Genomic DNA, 15831 nt, shown 5'->3' with positions numbered 1-15831 from the left:
TATGCAATGCGCAGTCCTTCCTGGCCTTGGCCCAATACTGAACTGCACATTGCGCAGTTCTAGTCACCAAGCTTCCCGACTGACTATTGGGACTACGCAATGTGCAATTCCCACAATCAGCCAATGACCTTTATCAACCAGAATTGTGCAATACCTCCTAGCATGAGCCTGGTTTGCTACTTGGTCTTGTCTTTAAGTTGCTTTATTTTTAAGATGACATTTACTTGCCATAAGTGTCCTCTCTGTACCACGGGTACAACAATTGTTGATCATCTCTCTAGCAGTTACAGTTAACATGGCATCTAAGAGAGCTGCATCAAAGGAAACCGCTGAGAGCAGTACTGGGGAAGCAGTTGAGCAGATATCAGTTGATCTACTAGTTTATGCAGATACTCAGTTGTTCATTGAGAAGGGTACAACATTAACATGGCAACAAATCAAAGATACTTTTGCAGAGGACTTCAAGGAAGACTTAGAGGACTGGCAGGTTTATATTCGTGTCTAATGGTAAGGCTTATACAAGGTTGCATGTAGGTACCCCATCTTCCCACGTGTGAAAATTATCAGCTGGATTTCTTGACACGCAAATGAACAAACTATGACACTGAACAACGCCAGTAGGATAGGGCTCGCCACCTTCAAGGCCGAGAACTTTCAGCAGATGCATCATTTACCCCAGTCGGTGAAGTGCATGGACTCATTTTTCAATGACACCCATAACTTTGTGAACACTAGAGATATAGTCAAGTGCTAGGTGAAAGAGTTGTCAAAGTTTAGATAAATAGCTAATCATGTTTACAAGACAAAGTCCCTCAGGAAGGCTTATCAATTCTTGATCATTTTAGCTTGCAGAATATATGGTCAAGAGAACACAGAAACCTTTCCTAAAGGTTGGGTAGTCGTGCTATACCAGTTGGTGAGTGATGGGAAGGCATTCAAATGGTCAGATTTGTTGGCTCATCAATTGAAAATCGATGTGACTAATGCTCAAAATCCGCCCAAGAATGAGCAAGCAAGATTTTACATGTTTTCATACTTACTTGATGCAGTTTGTGCCTAGAAGCAGTTCCTTGACATGAGCTAGACATGGACACCAAAAGAGACTATTGCCAACATCTATTGCAAGTTGCTTTTCGATTGCAGCTATCAGGAGTAATGGCAAAGCCAACTGACCATTTTATCATCACATTGTACAAGCTTATCTTTGACCAAGATTCACCTTGCATGTCCCGAGAAGCAATGGAGGTAATAATAAACATTGTAGATTGGTATGCCTCACTAGGTGGCACCTTCATCAGAGTGTTTGGCAGAGAGAAGCCTCTGCATGTTCTACCAAGGTATGCCATTGACAAGTTGATCATGCAAGAAGTCTCATATCACCTCTCCACAGGGTTGTCAACATGACTGCATAGAAAGAAGAAAGCGCCATGGCCCGCTCTTTCTTTGCAGACCATATTATACGAGATTAAGAGCTTGAAGGATGCAGATGTCAAGGCCAAGGAGATAGTGAAATTTGAGTTCCGAACCAAAGAATTTAATCAGTATGATCCCCATGGTATTTTCAAGGACCACTGTGCGAGGGTGTATTTTCCATAAATCCACAGGACATTTCACTGGTTAGAGGAGGACCCTTGAAGGTACTGCTATAATGCCTCCAAGCTCCACGAGCCGGTTCGCATAGCAACAACTTGGAAAGTTGTTTTGTAGACAACAGTAACACATGAAGCAACAACAACAATAGACAACAATCCAGTGAAGGATAAGGGAAAGAGGAAGATTATCGAGAAGGTAGAGAAAAGTTGCAAGATGAAGGCAGATCATATCATAGTGAAGAAAACTTTGGCAGCAGAAGTGAAGAGGGAGCAACGAATAAAGAGAGAAAAGCAAAGGAAGAGAGAAAAACAGAGGCCGCAGGAAGCAAAACTGAAGTTTTAGGAGATGAAGAAGAAGTTGAAGGAAGAACATGAGTTGAGGAGGAGAGAAAGGGAATAGAAACAGAAACAGGAGGAAGAACAAAGGCAAGGTGTAGTGACAGAGAAAACTGTTGGGTTGTGTTATATTCTTTCCACGACTAGCCCACATAGTTAACCGGGGGGTCATAAGGGGTTTGAGGGGTGCAGGTAATCCCACTCTATGGGGTCCGGGGCAGCACCCCGGAAAATTTTGGTTTTGGACCCTATGTTAGGTTGGGCGGACCTACCTATGGTTTTGTGCATGATTTTCGCACATGGTTTTGGACATGATGGTTTTCGGTCCATGGTTTTGGACGCGATGGTTTTCGGTCCATGGTATTGGATGCTTCGACATGTATAAATGTGTATTGTAACATTGAAAGGAACATAATGAAAAATCAATCTGGTAGTCCCGGTTTTGGGATCAAGGGCAAAATCTATGTGTATATGTGTTTTATGTGTTATGCTCTCGCATTGTTTATTTTCTGTCGTTAGAATTCGTATGCAGGTAAAATCTGTACGGGGTTAAAACCTACACAAACATCGCCCATACAGGTTGATGAGTCGGAGTAATGAGTAGCTGAAGAAGAGGGTGAACAAATGTAGGATCGGGAGCTTGCTTAATAGATTGAGCAACTGATTGAAGTGACAAACATGGAGTTGGAGTAGGAGCCACAAAATAAAGATACTGACCTTATGCCAAGAGCAAAAGAGGTCATCTCTCAGTCTCGCCCCCTCATGTGTCAGAACTAGCCCCGAGCGAACAAGGAGAAGTTGTTCTCTGTAACGATGATCTAGTCATAGATGTGTACAACCTATCATTTAACGAGTTGCATAAGAGGATTATACAGGCATGGAGAAAGCACTTTCCATTTGATCATGCATCACCTGCATTCATCAAGGAAAGGGTGATAGTGGCAAACACTAGGCAACATCCAACCGCCCTTGGCGAAGCTAGCTTGGCCTATGCAAGAGTAACAAGCTCAAATGTTAAGTACTTGATTGCTGAGAATGAACAACTGTCGAAGCTAGCTTGGCCTATGCAAGAGTAACAAGCTCAAATGTTAAGTACTTGATGGCTGAGAATGAACAATTGGTAAAGAACTTGCAGGATTCCAGGCAAGAGGTTAAAGAACTCTAAGCATCATCGCAAAATGTAGTTTCCACAATGGGGGAGATGAGGAAAGCGATACTCGCTAAAGTATCAACACTTGAGAGTACCATGTGGAAGCTCTATGATGGATTTGTCACCGTGCATAAAGAAATTGTCTGTGTGCATGGCCTACAACAACAGAGCAAATATTTTGTTCAAACTCTCAAGAACATACATGCTGCCATCGCCCATGTGCAAGAGTGGACAATATGGTACAAAGGGGCCCCGCTTGACTTAACAAAGAAGATGAAGCCTCAAGCAGAGCTGAAGAAAGCAAAGGTATGGATGTTGATCTAGAACTGCGAGCATCTTGCCCCATTCATCAGTAGCATATAGGCCTCATATGCATGGTTACACAACAATTTGGATAAAATGGTGAGAACGCACAAGATCCCATCAGTCGGTTCACTCACCGATGCTAAACCCAAGAACCAAGTCCGACTAGAGATCGATGAGTACATGGAGTAGCTAAGATGAGAGGTAACTAGGGAAGACTTGGAGCTGAGCCCACTTAACATGTAGAAGTACATTGGTGACCCTATCGTGGTCAACACCATGCTGCACATGCTTCAAAATGAGTTGGATACAGGTTCCAAGACCATATACCCGGATGCCATGGAGGCAAGAGTCCGCTATCATAAAGACACCATCACACATTACCAAGCTTGACATCAATATGTGATAGAGAAGCACCAAGTGGAGGTTGACGAGTTGGTATTTCCCCAAACTTCAGAATCATAATGTTTTGTCTTGTTAGTCTGTCTCTAACCTATTTTGTCTTACATGGGTACATGTGGAAAATGCAATATTATTTGTAAATATGTTGTAAGTGAAATTCCATGTGTCATTAGTGGAATGTGAAAGGTCATCATGTTATGTAATGAGTTACTTGTAAGGAAGTCAAAGAGTCACAAAGGGGAATGTCAAGGGTCACCCCACCCTTTGTTATAAATAGAACTTCATAACTCATAGAACACGCTTTTGTGGAGCCAAGCTTTTGGCTAGGATTAAGCTTAGAGAAGGCTTGTGAGTATTGTGAAGAGCCTTGGATTCTCCACAGCGTAGAGTGAGTATACTTCTTTGGAGGAGCATGTGTTCTTGTCTGTAATGTTCCACTATTAGGGCTAGTGGTCGTCAATGGTGTATGGATGGATGGAACTTTCACTTATAATAATAATATTAGAGCCAACACGCTTTCATGCATATGTTGTTATTGTAGTTGGACTATTCTGGTTGCTTTAACAATGTATGTTATTTAACTTACACATTTGCTTATGAACTACTTTGTATGCAATTGTACGAATCATGATGAATGTGTGTTGTTGGATCAACTCATCACTTTAATTTGTGGACTATTTTGCATTTTAGCTTGTGATGTCATTCCGCTCGTGTGTTCCTTTCAAGTTGCATACTAATACAAGATTCTAAGGGGCACACTTCCTTTGCCCCTCCATGTGTTAGAACCTTCATGCATCGCACTTGACTCTTCGCAAGGTCACACACTTGGTCTCACCTAAAGCTATTGTACTTACCTCTGTGTACTACCGCGGTGAAAGCATTACACTACCACCCACTGCTGGGACTCCTACTCCAAACTGTTTGAGGTCTAGTTGGGACTTCATATCAGGGAGATTCCCTGAATATTGGAGGGTCTAACATTGTCAACAAGCTATTACAGAGCTCCTAGAGCGTTTGTCCAACCATGGCTTCCAGGAACCAGTAACTCAACCCAAGCTAAAGGAAACATGAGAACCAACTAGAAAAACAAAGAAATGAACCCACAACACCATGGTTATCCAGGAAATGGCAAGGCTAGGAAAATCCACTGTCAATCCAAGAAATCCTCCATGTCAATGACAGATCATGACCAATAAACCACATGCATATGCCATGCATGCCAAAACTAGTGAGGAAAACATACATGCAACTCGATACTTGCAAGCAAAATCTGTTGTAGCTGCTAATCCTGATGTCTTCTTGCGATTTCTTGCGCTTCCTTTGCCTTCTTGCTCCAAAATTCAAAGTATGCCACGCTCCTCCAAGAGTGCTCCAAGAAACTCCAAGTGTCCAAGAGTATGAGAGAGAGAGCTCAAAAACTGAACTGAAAAAAGTTTGTGAACTGATCTTCATAAGCCTTTTTATTAATGAGGCCTCTATTTTCTTCATTTTCCATTATTTTCCTTCATTTTACTCCTCACATGCAACCTATGACCTTTCATCTCCCTTTTCTCCTTCCTTTGCCTTCTTGCTCCAAAATTTGAAGTATGCCACACTCCTCTAAGAGTGCTCCAAGAAACTCTAAGTGTCCAAGAGTATGAGAGAGGGAGCTCAAAAACTGAACTGAAAAAAGTTTGTGAACTGATCCTCATAAGCCTTTTTATTAATGAGGCCTCTGTTTTCTTCATTTTCCATTATTTTCCTTCATTTTACTCCTCACATGCAACCTGTGACCTTTCACCTCCCTTTTCTCCTAATTTCCATTATTCTCATAAATAAATGTGCCAAAATGCCATTTTGCCATTGCATTTTCCAATTTCCTTAGCCATTAATCAATCACCAATGATCCCCATCACTACGTTTTTTTCTCAACATTCAACTCGGGATAAGTGTCCCAATAATCGTGGTTATTATTTTGCCTTTATTAACTTTTATTACATGGAATTTTCACCACGGCTGTTACATTGACTCAATAACCAAAATGAGTTAAAAAATATTTGTGGAAACATTTTTTTAATTTGAAGATCTAATTTTATTTTTAACATTGGACTAAAATCCCAAAATAATGTATACGTTGGTCTCATTTGTCAACATCCAACATTGAAATGGGTTAGAACAATATATATATATATATTTTTTTTATTTTTTATTTATTTATTTTTATTTTTAACTACAACGAGAATTTTGTATTATATTCAATTCTGCAGCTGGATCATAGTGCATAAATTAGGAAGTACATATTTGAGTTAACGAAATTACATATAAATCCTTGTGATCCAAGAGTACTACAACCTCTTCCAGAGGAACACTATTATGAACATCAAAAGTGTGGGGAGGGGGGCATTTGTAGGTGTACAACTTAAAAAATTGCCCCAACAAAATACAAAATTTACAAACCATTCCACTGTTGATTGATTATATGATCCTTTACCATTATAAACTTGTTATAATCTTGAACAAGTTCATTTAAGTATGGGCGATTGACATGCTTTGGATTGCTTGAACTAGCAGTGTCATTCGGACTAAGAGTTAAACTATTGGCCTATGCTTGACATTCCTTAATCTACCTGCGCAAAGCATCGACTTCTTCTTCAACTTTAGTTGCTTTAGTTTTCACTCCTTGCAAATCCTCCACCACCTAGGAATTTGATGTAATGTGTACATTGCATTTTAATTTAAGAGTCAGGATGCCCCCCACGGTGGGTGTAAATGTGCGAGGTTCTCCACCTCCATCATGACATGACTACTAGTATGATGCCACACAAGGTCAGTGCCACTTGGCATGCATGGAATTGTACAACCAATATATCTCTCAGGTCATTCTAATACTAAAGACAAAGTCATTTGCATTGGGTCGTTTTGCGCATATGTCCTCCAAGCTTCAATCCTTGTGATCTCACATTGACTTCACAGCTTCATGACAGTGAGTGGGTTGAGCTTGTATCAATATTATCACCACACTATGGTAAATTTACTACCGATCTTGAAATTTTTTTTCATTTCCAAATTTTCTGCCTAATTTTTGGGTTCTTTGTCTCTGTCCTTTCTACATTGCTATCTCAGTCTTGGGAATTTTCTGCAAGCCGACATTAACATCTCTCCATACAAAGATTATGTCAGGGCTTGGAAGTTTCTATCTCTCCCTCTTAGTTATCTTCTTCGCCTTTAGGTTTATCTACACATTCAATGCATCTGTTGATATGCTCGGATAGGGGGAGGGTCCATCCCCTTATCTTGCTCTTAGGCTTTGGTGGGCACCCTAACTCTGGTTAGTGAATCGAGCTTTATTCACTAGGTTTCATAGTCATCCACCTCTTATTTTGCCTCTTCCTCTACATTCTCCATTTATTATTCTCATCCTCGGTCAGCTCTCTTTCCGACTCATAGCCCTTTCTTTCCTTTGCCTTTGGTCTCGCGGGACAACGAGTTGACTTCTCCGGTTGGTATTCCTTTCAGTTTCCTTGGCCTCGCCTCCTCATTCTCCTTGGGAATTGTATCTACTCTGTATCATTGGAAATTGTCCCATGGTCACTCTGTTGTCATAGGACATGGACACTTTGCTAACATAGCCTTCTCAGATGATGAAGATGAAGAGATGTCGGCTCCACTAGACAACTTCCCTTCTAAGTAAGCTTTGTGCAGTGGGACTACATTTTTGATCTATACTTTCTGTAAGTTCATCTTTTTGTTTGTAAATCAAACTTTGTTAGCCGATAATATCCGTCGAAGTTTATATCTTCTTACTTATTTGATAGTCCAGTTAAGTGAGGTCTTTACAACATAAAGAGACTAAATGTATGCAATTGGTCTGGTTTCCCTTAAAGTAGACCAAGAACAACTTATTTTTCCATGTACTATATTTCTAAAGTAATATAAGTGCTAAGCTATAACAAAAAAAGAGTCAGGATGTCCAATTTTAGAGAATCTATCTTCTCCGCAAGCTAGGTTATCACCTTCTTATGGTTGCATCCCATGATTACATTGACGTTATGTCCAACAACAATGACTTTCACCAAGTAGAAAATACAATGATTCAAATTTTTGAATAATGTTACGAAAACAACATATAGCCCACAAAACCAAGCTCTAATTTGTATCAAAAAAGAGCCCCTGGGGCCTCTCAATGAACTCAACGACCAAACCGGTGGAAACATCCCACGTTCACCACAATCCCTCAAGCATTCTCGGCTAATTGTCGGCTTGCCCGACTGAAAATTTGCTAGGAATGTAATTTCCTACTTGAATATCCCCAAATAAACCAAGGGACATTCCAAATCCAAGAGCCCTTGAGGTCTCTCACAGAAACTAATGTGCAATCAAGTGGAAGCTCACTGAATTCTTCACAATCTCGCCACTAACCAATTACCAAGTTAGTAGTTAGCTCCTTTGACTGATAATTTTCCACAAACAAAATATACCCACAAGAATCTCCCTAATTCGACCAGGGAACACCCCCCCTTAAATACAAAGCACTGTTCCATAATTCCAAACAGGAACAAGAGACTCTTTTCACCCTTTGTTTGAGGTTTTTCTCATTCCAAATTACTATCCCCATAATGTAGACATGCAATTTAACAATTAAGTGATCACTTTTATGACTAACCCATGCATTACTTGTTCCACGAAGAGGATGACTCTGTAGAGAAATAAAGCTTGTTGCCTCCTTGCCATTGCAGTGGCATGAGTCTGGGTTGACGGGAAATTGTTCCCTTGTCAACCAAAATTCAGTAATACTTAGGAAAACTTTCCAAGGTTGAAAGAATGCCCAATACTATTGGCTTAGTTGCAAATTTATTACCTTTGTTGCCTGCTATATAGTGAAGGCTGGTAGTGGGATAATCCTGAGCCAACCCTTCACATGAATTCGACATTTGGGAGATCACCAAGCAACATTACTCTTCATAATTACCCATTGTTGGAGAATGATATCAACCTACCTATGCCTTATTTGAAATGAAGGGGACTCTCTACTTTGATGCCAGAGAGGGGTTATTATCTTGTACTACACAATTTGTATAGTGAGTGGGACATAAGTGCTTGCTGTGTTTGCATGCTTACTAATCATTCGGGTTGCTGCGTTGCTCAAAACCCCCCCTATTTTTTTATGTAACAAAATGTTTTTTTGTTCGATTTTTGATTTGTGATGAGAGATTGATTTCAAGTTTAATTAGGAGATTATAAAAGGCTTGAAAAGGCCATTAGTCCTCAACTCCCCCATCCTCAGTTTCTAACCTTCATTAACATAATAATTAGCTTCTCTATTCAAGTCATGAAAAATACAAAAATATGTTATTGAAGGCATTGCTTATGCCACTTATCTTATTCTTTTCATAAAGATCTCTAATGATTTCTCCTTAGGAGTGGACCCCTTGACTAGATGTTGAAGTACGAGTAGAGAATCTCTCAACATCGTGAATGAATGGACTTGATTTTCTTTAACCAATTAAAGGCCTTGGAAGAGATGATAGGCTTCCACTTGGTTGTTTGTCAAGTGTCCTAAATCCCATGAATACTCCAACACTTTAGTTTCCTTGGGGTCATGAAGCACCCCATGCCCTCCTGCCACCCCTAGGTTAAAACAACACATGATAAAAAAAGGTGAATTTATCATTATTATATATATATATTTTGTTTTTTTCAATTCAACATGTAGATAGCAAAGGGAAGCATATTGTTAATGGAATATGAGGTTAAGTTGTAATTAGGGATAATATTTAGTTTAATGTATGGGATTTGTGTTACATGACATTTAAAAACATATGACCATGTTGTTATAATCTCGATGATGATATTAGAAAATACGTTTTTTTTTTCAATTATTATTTATGTTTAAAGTCTTTTAACCTTGAAGTATGGTATTGCTTCTAATTGTCTAACAATTTATCTCATTTAGGCAAATAAACATGTTAACAACCCAAAACTTAGAGGTATTTTGTAAGAGTGGAATTCTACCCTCGTATGGATTGCTAATGAATTTAGATGATTTCATTTTAGTGGACAAGTCTAAATGTTCTATGTTTTTAATGATCATCAATGAAATTTGACAACGAAATTATTGACCAAAGCACATTTTATATCACTTAAGTCACATATTTGAATGCATAAGTTGATTCAACATCATCAAGTTTATTCTACCATTAAAATTTACAATTCCAAGAATTCAAACAAATTTTAAGTAACAACCATTATAAAACATTAAAACATAAAACCTTTATTTTAATGATATAATTACTATCAAAATCTAAAAAAAAAACACAAAAAAATTTATAATCTTAAATATTATGGAGTTTTTCCTATTTTTTTTGTAAGTTTGGTAGGACTACATCTTTAGCATGTCCAATATATCACTCTGAATAAAGTGGGGAAATGAACCAATAACTTCACATCAAGAAGTGCCTTAATAGAGCACCCCATCACCGTCAATCTAAAACCCCGTAGACTAGTTTTTCCTATATTACATATACTAGCAATTGTCCCAAAAGGTACAAAGAGAGGCCGATAGGATTATTAAATTGGATTATTAAAGATGGTTCGTTCGGCATCAGTCAAAACAAAGAAGCAGAATTTAAACCAAAATGAAGGGAAAGAAAATAGGATCTGCGACTCAACAATTGCAACGAGCTCCTCCCTGAGCCACTTCCGATTTGTTGTGCATAGATCCTGAAATAATTGCCTCGATGTATTAACGATCATGAAAATTGACATCCTGTATGCTAGGGCAATTTGTTTATTATCTTACTAGTAAACAATTTTCTATTTGTCGTACATAGATCCTGAAATAATTGGCTCAAATGTATTAACAAACATTAAAAAAAAATTAAAATTTTGAAACCCCAAATGCATTCATTCTCATTAAAAAACATTTTGTATAAGCACAAAGGGCCACCGTTAACCTAAAAGAATAACCCAATCTAATTAATCAAAACAATGGAAAAGATATGATTGATTTTGAAACTTCAAACGCCATCAAAATTTCACTCAATGAAAATCTTTGTACAAGCACAATGGGCCACCATCCTTTCCGTCCCAAGATGGGGAGGCTAATTAATCAAATTTAAAAAATCTGCGTCCAATTTAAATATATGGTTTGCCTCCATGTTGCCCAAACCAGACATAACAGAGGCCTTTTGGTATTCCCCAACTCTTTTTTCAAAGAAATTTGTTTTCCTCTGCACATTCATTGAAAAGAAATCCAATTAAAATTACAAATTTCTAAGTAAATACAAACACATAGGAAATGTAATCAACAATAAAAACCAAATACTCACTGAAGAGAGATCAGCTCCATCCAGTCAAATAGATTCTGTGCATTATACACTTTGCTATACCCCAATGCAACCTGAATTGCCAACAGAGGGATTGCCCAATTAAATTGGTAAAACATTACATCATGTGCATGTACGATACAAAGCCTTCGAAGTCGTGAACGGCAGCAGGAGCGTTAATGGCTCCATTGACGGAATCTGCACGAATTTGAGGAGCCGTGGCTGCGGCCACCGAAGAATATGGCAGGGTTTTCGAAGAGGAATTCACGTTACGGGAACTGGTGTAACGGAATTCATCAGAGCTTGCTGAGGACCAAACTCTGCAGGTTCTTCGGCTCACCTATGGAAGCACCCTGGATGCCATAAAACCCCTGCAAATCTTGAATTCCAGATCAAGATTGCCTACTAAATACCTTGAAAGGCCGAACTGATTCAAGCACAGGCAAAGCAATTGCTTTATTGGTTGCTCGTCTGGGACAAGGAATTCTCTGCCCATGCGCAGTTCCAGCCACCTATTTTCCTCTTTTTCGGCTATGTGATGAATGAAAAGCATGGCAATTGCATTGAAGAGGCAGAGGGAGGAAAGCTTTATAATAGAAACAACAAGGAAAATTTTGCGTTTTGCCAAAACGAGCACTCCGGCTTTCTTGACTTTCCATGCTTTCTTGATTTTCCGTTTTTTCCTTTTCTGGTTCACATCCACGGTTGAAAATGTCTCATCTGATCCAACGGCTCAGAGTAAAAGTGTTGACGAAAAGTTGATGCATAGGAAAGGCCTATCGGCCTAATTATTCACTAAAATAAAAAATATTAATATAAACTTCCCCTCCTCACATACTTACTCCGACAAAACCCACACAAAAAGCAATTTATGATTGCCAAAGGCACTGCTTAAAACTCCACATTAATAAAGTGCGAAATATCCTGAAAATTAGCGTCAATTGACACAAACAAATTATCTATTCGTAACGCGACAATTTCCGTCGGGCTCAAAATTCAAAATGTCTATCTCTTCAAGTTTTCCCGCCTGAACAGAGAAAGCAAACAGTGAAAAGCAATGAACCAGAGTTCCATTGCAAATGTAGGTTTGGTATTTACTCAGAAGGAATTCTCTTTGTTACTTCCTGCTAACAAGATACAGGTCAGTGTTTCGAATTGCCGGAGGGTTCCTGAGCTCGCATTTTTACAGCCATGTATGTCAAGGAGATTTGTCTGGAGGGTTTCAAATCCTACGCCACAAGAACGGTGGTGCCAAATTTCGATCCATTTTTCAACGCCATAACGGGGCTGAACGGCTCCGGCAAATCGAACATCTTGGACTCCATCTGCTTCGTGCTGGGAATCACCAATCTGCAGCAGGTGAGGGCGTCGAACTTGCAGGAATTGGTGTACAAGCAGGGCCAGGCCGGCGTTACTAAGGCCACCGTGTCCATTGTCTTCGACAACTCCAATCGAAGCCGCAGCCCCATCGGCTACGAGGACTGCAGCGAGATTACCGTCACTCGACAGGTAATTTATCTTCTCAATACCTAAAAGCTCTGTAATTCCAGAATCTTCGGAACTTCGAAATGGATAACATGAAACGCTTGTTTGGCGCGCAAATTATACGGGAATAATGTCAATGTTAGGATCTTTCATTGAAGTAAAAATTCGGTTTCCGTGTCCCTTCATGCGAGCTAAATGTAAAATGTAGATTTGTTCTGCCAATAAGTGAAAACAAATCAGGGACTAGGAATATCAAAAACATTACAAAATTTGATATACAGTTAAGGTTAAGGTTAGACTTAGGTCCAAGGGAGAAAGCGAGGCGTTTATATAGTCCCATGTAGGTTCGACTCCTCACGAGAGCTGGACGACGCGCTGCCAGCAAGAGCTCTGTTGAACTGCCCAGGGTAATTAAGGCAGGCGGGGCTATTGTTTAGTTTAAGCAGCGTGCCACCTTTTGATAGGTGGTCGATGCTCCTCATTGTTGCGTGATAAGGAAGCATTATTTAAGAAAAGAACAAAACAAAATCTATGTCTGAAGATAACATAAACAAAAGGAAACTTATGGCCTTTCCCGATAACTGTCTTAGTTCTGACTTCTGAAGCAGTCCTTACTGTCAAACTGAACGAGGGCAGAATATCCAGTTGTGAAAATTCTTGAAGTAATGCTGCCACTTCTTTATTCTCAACTTATTACCCTGTACACGTTGTCAATCCTCGTCTCCAGGGAGACCAGTTATAGTGTAATCTCTTACTGAATTGGGGCTGACCTGTTGAACTAATCAAGCTCACAACGAGGATTCTTGCTTCTCTCTCAGTCTGCAGCTTGATCAACTTTCTCATACTTCCACATCTGACGGAACCCTGTCAAAGCTTCCTCAATTCAAAAACTCTTAGCATTATTCGTCAAGAGTTTATTGTCAAGCATCCACCACCTATCAAGAGGTGTGACAGTGTTACACTTGGATGCATGAGGTCAGGTCCAGCTCAACAGACACAATGTAACGGCTTGCTTGCAGGAGTACATCAGCTCTGGAGAGGCAAACCTGCCACTTTTCGGAGGAGTTGAATCCAGGTGTGGGCTCTAATAGTGCACCACTCTCACCAATCCAGTTCATCTCTAGTGGTTGGCCTGCCCGCCTTAATTTCCCACACCATCTCTTCCAATTTAGATTTGAATATGGGTATCTTCTCCTCTTGTGGAAAATGCTTCCCAAGCTGAGCCAATGCTTCATGAATCTCTTGTTCAAAAATGGTTATTGATGTATCAACATTTTGTCATCCACAAGTTCTTTGGATACAAGCCTTCATGTGGATGATTTCCTACATTCCGTAACAAAATGTTGCTCAAGTTCAACAATGTCTTTGTGCTAGGTTTATCCCCTTTATCGATGAAGGAAAGGTTACCATCGAGACAAATCTCCTTTGACTTTGCAATAGTGGAAGATGAGGTTTTTTTCGTTTGAGGATTCCACCAAAAAATGCTTGATTTTGTGTCCATGACCATTTATGGAATTCCTTTGATTTGATGTGACTCCCTATACTAAAACAAACATAGACTTGCTCTTGCAAAAATCAAAAGGTGTGAGGAATATTTAGGAACACGACAAAGCATGAAGAAATTGATAGACTTTTCTCTCACTTGACCCAAACTTGGTAGTAGGTTGGTAGAAGACATGCAAGCGAGTGGCACATTATTGATTCTAGAGGTCATAATCACTGCCACTAGATTTGATTTGCATGGGATTCTATGGTAAATCTTGATAGATATAAGAGAAAATATAGCCCTTATCTTTTGAAATAAACCCTTAAACTTCAAAGATACGAAATGCATTCACACCATAATAAACATGAGAATATAGAAAAAAAACCTAACACCATTAATCATTCCTTACAGAAGGAATCATTCTACAAGCCATGCTTTTACAAGAATCAACTTCCAAGTTCCAATATCTCTCAATACAATGATACTTATGTGTATTTATACTTTCTCATGAGTGTTCCTAATGCCCTAAGGCAACTATCCTTTATTATAAAAATAGTCTAACTACCTCGTGGACATGTTTTGTTAAATTACCCTTATGAACCCAACAACCTGGCTATTTAATTCCTAACATATTACAGATATATTGAATAAAAACACAACTAGGATCTTAACATAAACATTCATTAGAAGTAAAAATGACAACCAATCCACATCACACATTATACACAAATATTTTGCCCAATCAATAGTTTTTCATTAATATAATATCAGTACCTACTTGAGCTCCCTTTCGAGGAAAATGGCCCTTTGAGGAATTGACAAATATAACATACCTTGATTTGATCTACATGGTCAAGCTGTATATATGGATCTGATCTACTTGGTTGATCTAGATCTCCTTTGCTGCACCCTTTCACCTTCCCGTGACTTGATACACTTGGATGAAACTCCTTCTCCACCCAATCACTCAAATATTCTCTCAATTCTTGTGCTCACTTACTATTCTATGTCTTCTCCTCTCAGGTTTGCTTTTATAATTTCTCATTAAGCTAAATCCCTAACCCTTGTCTCCAAAGTGATGGATGGCTAGGATTAAATTCGAACCCACTTGAGATGAACAATTGAGATTAAAACACATTCACTGAAGTAAATACTTTTACTTTTCCTTAATTTCTTTAGCTCAATAGCTAACATAATTAATTATGTGCTTTTAATAAGTTTGACTTAGGTTAAATTACCAAAGCAACCTAGTCGGAGACCCAAATCCTACCGCAACAAACTAATATTACTTCTCCTACTTGTTTATTCATGCAAGTTATTTACTGTGTTACACTGTAAATATCGAAGTAAATACGATTGCAACCTTCACTAATTAAATTATATGCAGAAACAAGAATTGGCCAAGAAGAAATAACCACACACTCAATTGACACTGTTGTTTTTCGACAAATGTCCTCGGAAAAACCCAATGTGAGAAAATCGGTGCAGCAGCTGAGGGTTTGTATTATTATGTAGTAGTTTCTGAATACATTCTTTGGATGCCTTACTGGCTATCCGATACAAAGAATCTGACTAGTAGAGAAATTAGTGAGAAATACCTCACACTATCACCTATGTCACATGGTTCGAGTTCGACAACGATTAAGTTCGATTCAAATTCGAATTTTCCGATCACGTTGGAATGAGGTTCAGCATTAGGTTCGACTATACATATTTTTCAATATATAGATATAGATATAGATATAGATATAGATATAGATATAGATATAGATA

General features: G+C 38.9%; 1 protein-coding gene across 1 annotated transcript in view; it reads left to right on the top strand.

Moving 5' to 3' along the window:
- The first annotated feature begins 12063 nt into the window (after positions 1-12063).
- The window catches only part of LOC149197778 (structural maintenance of chromosomes protein 2-1-like), a 103846-nt gene continuing 100078 nt past the window's right edge, over positions 12064-15831 (top strand). The window contains exon 1 of the mRNA XM_089405965.1: positions 12064-12596. Coding sequence (XP_089262091.1) covers positions 12279-12596 — 318 coding nt within the window. The 5' untranslated portion in view covers positions 12064-12278. The remainder of the gene's footprint in view (positions 12597-15831) is intronic.

This window comes from Pinus tabuliformis, chromosome 2_2 (genome assembly GCF_031772625.1).
Source record: "Pinus tabuliformis cultivar Carrire ecotype Pingquan chromosome 2_2, CPIR1, whole genome shotgun sequence".
NCBI classification, from domain to species: Eukaryota; Viridiplantae; Streptophyta; class Pinopsida; order Pinales; family Pinaceae; genus Pinus; species Pinus tabuliformis.
The sequence above is the reverse complement of the archived record's forward strand: the minus strand, read 5'-3'. Positions and strand labels throughout refer to the sequence as shown.